This window comes from Primulina huaijiensis, unplaced genomic scaffold (assembly GCF_012295235.1).
Source record: "Primulina huaijiensis isolate GDHJ02 unplaced genomic scaffold, ASM1229523v2 scaffold13961, whole genome shotgun sequence".
NCBI lineage: Eukaryota > Viridiplantae > Streptophyta > Magnoliopsida > Lamiales > Gesneriaceae > Primulina > Primulina huaijiensis.
In genome coordinates this window covers 1-6,856 of record NW_027342843.1, presented here as the reverse complement: position 1 = coordinate 6,856, position 6,856 = coordinate 1, and the positions used below count along the sequence as shown (strand labels likewise).

The following is a 6,856-nucleotide window of genomic DNA, read 5'->3' as shown; positions in this document are numbered from 1 at the left end:
CGGACATGAAAATATTAAAAAAAAAAAAAAATAGACAGTAAAATATTTATACATGATAAACTTACCACTTTGAGGCCTACATCTGCACGAAGGCCGACATTAAGGGCGTGATCGGGACCAACACAAAATCCCAAGAAAATTACAAGAAATCCGATGAACAAAAAGGGAGTTGTATTATTATAAGCAACCATTGGAGAAATATATGGAAGCTTGGTTTTTACTTGAAATGAAGCAGTACCAGCGATTCAATATTTTATAGAATGGAAATGCAGAAAATGTGAGGCTTAAAGAAAGAGGCCAGGGAATTGGAGTGACAGATATGGGATTGTACGTATGTAGTTGTCTTGTTACGACCCGTGACAAGTTCTTTGTAGTGTTGCTTCACATTTCTCACCCAGAGAGATTTTCCCATCATTTTTAATATTGGCAATAGTTAGCTAGCTATCTAGAGATATAAGGTCATTTCCGACGCTTCGTTATGACTAGCGGGTCGTGATACACGTGATGTGTGTGATCCGTAAAAAAAATAGAAGAAATTTTTTTTTTGAAATTAAACTTATTAATTTTTTAAATGGGAATGATAGATGGTACGAAATAAGATGGAAAATTTTTTTAATAACAAATGAAATTGAATAGTTGAATGATATTTTTTGAATTACAAAAAAGTTTCACAATGTATAAAAATTGATTAGTATAAGAGATTTAACTTTAAATAATAATATAGATTGATATAATATTTTTTTTTTAAAAAATGGTTTTACTATTTTGGTGGCTCACTCACTAATGTATTTGGAGGAAGAGTAACGGATATCTGTCGGCCCAAACAATTTGTGAGGCTAGCTCGTTTTGACAACTGTATAACAGTGCATGGTTTAATTTACAATGTTATATTTTTATTGGGCTTTATTTGTGAAGGGCCTAAAAATATTACGACTTGAAGCCCAATACAAAAGGCCTTAACAATCACGCTTGAGGTCTCTATCCTTCTGAAAGGTGCGGTACATTAATTATTTGTTTCCTCGAATGATTTGTTTTTCCTGTTTGTGTAGTAATAATAATTGCATTAAAGTTTTATTGGTTTGAAAATTTCGCTACCAAACCCCAAAATTATGTCGCGACCTTTATGTACGGAGATCTGCTTTTTTCATTGAAATAGAGTTATATTTTTCTTTGTTATGATTATTCTTTTTAACTGCTTGATACGTTTGTCGTAATCGAGTTTACACGAGATCTCGTCTCAAATTTAATGACTAATAAGCTATGAGTTCTTGGCTTTGTTACGACTATTATGTGATGTAGAGAAGTCTTATGCAACTGATGTACCACATCATGTATTTTCAATTGATATGAAAGTTAGTTTGAAAATTTTACAAAATAGTTTATTGGTATAAATTATTATGTATGATATAAGAATATCTTTTAAAGTGATATATTTTTGAAAATTAAATTAATAATAGTTATGTGAAAATGAGATTTGTAGCATTTTTTTTTATAGAAAATTTGAGAAAGATGGTGATATTTAATTTAATGTTCCAAAATTGAAAACATCCTACAAACGATCGAATCCAAACACGACCTTATTGTGTGCTTTAAAATGATTTTTTTTTAATTATTATTTAAAAGGGTATTTTTTTTCTATTATTAATGAAATCATGTAGAAAACATCGCAGTACAACCAGTCACGAAATCGGAGGATCTTCTAAGCTATGTTGGTTCAAGCGCTTCTAATATATTGACAACTATATATAAAAATATGTGGATGGAATGCGTCACAATAGAGAATCTCTCCCTTCTCACTAAAATGATAAGGAGTGGTGCGATTTTGCTCTTGATTCCTGTTTGAATCTCGTTCCTTGCTACTGATTATTCTCCTTACTGTTGGTTAGATCTACTGTACTGGTACCATTTCTCTAAGTATTTTGGTCTATCGGTGGGCGATTATCTCTCTTCGATTTTATCTCTTGCGCACTAGGGTTCATCGATTGTGTGATTTTCAGTTGCTGGTCTAGTGCGTTCAATTTGTCTGCTGTTAGTGACGATTACTCACCCCATCCTACTCAGCTGTGTGGGATTACCAGATTATAGTAGTTACAGACAACTCTCTGCGATTGAAATCGCATCTTACCACTCACTACCGCCTAAGTGTTTGTGAAATTGTCTCTATGAGTACTTCGGGCACTAAGACTGATGGTAATGACGTGCAGTTGAACAGCAATGCTATGCCTATTGAGTTGCTTAATGAGCAAAGTATTGATGATCAGACCAAGCTTGGGCATAATGATGATTGCAATGTCAATGCGAATCAAGATGCAGCTCACTATCAGCCCAACTCGCAGAAGGGCACTGCTGGTGGTGATTTCAGAAAACCCCGAGCATCTTATGCCAGTTTATTCAAGAATAACAGGATGGCTAAGGTTAATTATAAGCTGGACTTCATGGAAACAGGTACTTCTAAACTGAAATTTGGATTGGATGTTATTGATTCAATTGAGAAAACTTATGGCATTTGCTTACTGGGATACGTCATTAGTGGTAAACCACCTACTGCTGCATTATTTGATTTGGTCAGGAGATGGGGAAAAGATATACACTTCCAAACACATGATAGTGGATGGATTGTATTCACCTTTCCTAGCGAAGAAGCTAAAGAGAGAGTATTGAATGGTGGATCTTATATGGTTTTTGGGTTTCACTTATTCCTCAAAGAAATGCCGAGATGCTTCCGATTTAGGGAAGATGATATGAATTCAATACCATCTTGGGTTCAAATACATGGATTACCACTAGATTATTGGAATTATCACATTTTGAGTATGTTGGCTTCTAGGGTTGGCAATCCAATTCATATGGATATGCTTACTCATGACAGGAAACGTGTCAAATATGCTAGAGTGTTGATTGAGGTTGATACTACAAAGCCAAGAGTCACAGAGTTTGAAGTTGAACTACCAATTGGTGATGTCAATATAAAATTTGAGTATGAACAGGAGCTACCAATCTGTGATATTTGCCATCTTGTTGGTCATATTACTGGCAACTGCAACAGAAACATAAATCCCAAGGGCACGGGTAGGGAAGCTACTGAGGAGAACATTGTTAAGAACAATAAGCGCAGCAGATCTGGTAGCATAGTCTGGAGAATGAGCAACTCCAGGGGGCGCTCTCGTGTGGGCAGAAGTTACAAGCATGCTCCTCCCTGTCATGTTTCTAAAAATCAGAATGTTAATGAAGGTACCAACCAACCAACTGTCCATCATGTTGGCAATCAAAGTGGGCAGAAAGAAATTGTTGATGACCTTGTCAAGGGTGCAGAAAGTATAGCTCAAGATCTTCCCAATAAGGATACAAATGGTAAAATTGATCAAGGAAAGGCTCCTATGCACAATGATGATCCTGTTAAAGGTGCAGAAAGTACAGCTCAAATTCTTCCCAACAAAGATACAAATGGTAAAACTGATAAAGGTAAGGCCCTATGCACAAACCAGCTGCTGGAAATGACAGGGCTCAAGCAGATGTTGATGGTTATGAAGTGCGTTCGAACAAGAAGAATAACAAAAAGAATAAGAAGAAATGGAGTAACACAATTAATGAACAACAAGAGATGATGAAACAAAGGGCAGCATTCTTCGAAGATATGGAAGACAGAAACTCTTGTGATACGGAATATGTCAACAATGAAAACAAGAATGCTAGGTATTTTGGGAATCAAGGAAAGGGGCGACAACCCAAAATTTTTAATGAAGCTAGCATGTTGGAAGATTAGAGGTTTTCACAAACCTCTAAAACAGAGGAGTGTGCAAGGTATACTGGCCACTCACAAACTTGATATTTTTGGGATTTTGGAGTGTAAATTTCAGGAAAAAGACCTACTGAATTTCATAAGGATTCGATGCTCAGGTATGAGTTATGCTCATAATTTCTCTACTAACAACAAGGGTAGAATTTTTGTTCTTTAGAACCCACTCAAAGTTCGTGTTAATATCTTGGGAACAACGTCTCAATGCATCCATGTCAATTTTATTTGTTTAGTTACTAATAACAAGTTTTGTGCATCATTTGTGTATGAGTTTAATACGATTGTGCAAAGACGAGATCTTTAGGCTGATTTGCAATTATTTGGTAGTACATGTGACTCTCCGTGGATTTTGATCGGAGATTTCAATAATGTATTATCACAAAATGAGAAAAAAAGGTGGATTGCCAGACAAAAATTACGAAACAAAAGATTTTGTGGATTGTGTATCATCTTTGGATTTGGTTGATCTTCAGTCTACAGGTTGCTTCTTCACTTGGTTGAGCCACTCTGTCTGTAGTAAGCTGGATCGTGTGTTAGTGAATCAAGCTTGGCTCTCTTCAAATTTTGATGGGTTATCAGATTTTTTAGCTCCGGGTTGTACATCAGATCATGTTCTTGCTTTCATTTCGGTACTAGAACAGAAGAAACAAAGTCCTAAGCCATTCAAGTTCTTCAACATGTGGACACTTTGTGATGATTTCCACATCCTTATCTCATCTAAATGGAATTTTAGTGGGCATGGTACAGCTCAATACATGCTAAAACAGAAATTTAATGCACTAAAGAAGCCTCTTCAGAACCTTAACACATAAAATTTCAGCAACATCTCGGCACGTGCTACTGCTATGAAAACTAAGATGGAAAATTTGCAAATGATTTTATTGAAAGATGGGGTCATGGCAGCTGATTATGTTGAAATAAAAAGACGCACTGAGAAGATGTTAGAGGCTGAAAGAATGTTCATATCTCAAAAAGCGAAAATCAATTACTTGAAACAGGGGGATCGCTGCACTAAATTTTTCCATGATTTGATAAAAAGAAACAACAAAAAGAATGCAATCTTGACAGTTACAAGAGAAGATGGCAGCTTATGCTCTGACACAGAAGCTCTGACACAGAAGGGGTAGCCAAATGTTTTGTGGAACATTACAAGGGTTTGTTGGGAACCAATATGGACAGAGACATTCTCGATGATGGCATGTTCGAAGAGGGACAGTTTGTTAGCGAAAATGAATGGGATGGGCTCACTAAGCAAGTTACGGTTGCTGAAATTGAGCTAGCTTTGCATGATATAGATGATGATAAAGCACCGGGACCGGATGGGTTTGGAGCTAAATTCTTCAAAAGTTGCTGGAATATGATTAAAGATGATGTGTGCAAAGCCGTTTTTGAATTCTTCACAAATGGGAAACTACTCAAACTGTGGAACCATTCTATCATCGCCCTTGTGCCAAAGAAAGCTGTTTCGAGTACAGTCAAAGACTATCGGCATATCTCTTGTTGTACGGTATTTTACAAAATCATTTCAAAGATAATTTTTAATAGGTTGACTGTTTGTTTGGGTGATCTTGTAGATGGGGCACAAGCTGCGTTCATCCAGGGGCGATCTATTGTTGATAATATCCATCTAGCCCAAGATTTGATGCGCAAATACGCACGCAAGCGTGGATCTCCGAGGTGTATTCTCAAGATTGACTTGGAAAAGGCTTATGACACAGTTGACTGGGGGTTTCTACACGATGTTTTGTTATCTTTGAAGTTCCCTTGCAGATTTGTTGATTAGATTATGAAGTGCGTCACAACGACGTCGTATTCTATTGTGATTAATGGGCACTATCATGGGCACTTCCAAGGTAGGTGTGGACTTCGACAAGGTGACCCATTATCTCATCTTCTGTTTACTTTATGTATTGAAGTTCTGTCTAGAATGCTGAAACGAATGTCTCGGTCCACAAGCTTCACCTTTCATCCAAAATGTGCCAACCTAAGATTAACTCATTTAGCATATGCTGATGATTTGCTTTTATTCTCGTATGAGGATAGACATAGTGTATCGATGATTATGCAACGCCTACATCAGTTTGGTAACATGGCTGGTCTTCGCATGAATTCCTTGAAATCTAACATCTTTATGGCTAGCATTGATGAGTATAACAAGCAAGATATCTTGAACATCACCAACTTCTCGATTGGGACACTACCTTTCCGATATCTTGGGATACAAATTGCANCTATGTTATGTAAGCCACTCGAGGATGGGGGATTGGGTTTGAAAGATTTGAAGGCTTGGAACCGTGCATTGCTTGCTAAAACATTGTGGAACATCCATTCGGAGAAGCAGAGTTTGTGGATTAGATGGGTTAATCAGGTTTACAGTTGTTTCGGTGGTGTGTGGAATTGGAGTGGGAAGCATGATGACTCACCATTAATCAAGAACATTTTGAGCATTAGAAATGACATCGTTACAATTGAGGGTGGCAAAGATGCTGCCATTGCTCGACTTCGAAGTTGGTTTGGTCAGAGTGGGAGCCTCTCAAGAGCATATCACTACTTTGTGCGCTCAAAAGGTGTGTGGCCGTGGAAACCACTGTTGGCGAAGAGTTGCATCCTACCAAAACATCGATTTGTTCTTTGGTTGGTTGCCCACTCGAAGCTTATGACACGGGATAGAATGGGCTTTCTTCCAGATCGTAGCTGTGTTCTTTGCAAGGATGATCTTGAAACGGTACATCACTTATTCTTCTCTTGCAAAATTTTGAAGATTATTTGGAATAATGTGCGCAATTGGCTTGACATGAGGAAGAACATGACAACTCCGAATTCAATACTTACAGCCTTCCGAAACAACTACAAAGAGACATCCACTTTAGCGAAAATGAGAATCACAGCACTATCCGCAACAGTTTACCAGGTTTGGAATATTCGGAACAGGGTAATTTTCGACAATGAGATGCCTAATGTTGATGCCATTTTCATGAAGATTAAGATTCATACATACCGTTGTGTTCCAGAAGTGACTAATGTGTTGATGTAGGTTGATATATGTGTTAGTGGTTATGA

The 6,856-nt window shown here is 37.2% G+C and overlaps 1 protein-coding gene across 1 annotated transcript; it reads left to right on the top strand.

Moving 5' to 3' along the window:
- The first annotated feature begins 5,582 nt into the window (after positions 1–5,582).
- Positions 5,583–6,830, top strand: LOC140965729 (uncharacterized). Its single transcript, XM_073425878.1, has one exon. The coding sequence runs from the start codon at positions 5,583–5,585 to the stop codon at positions 6,828–6,830; it is 1,248 nt and encodes a 415-aa protein (XP_073281979.1).
- The last annotated feature ends 26 nt before the right edge of the window (positions 6,831–6,856 follow it).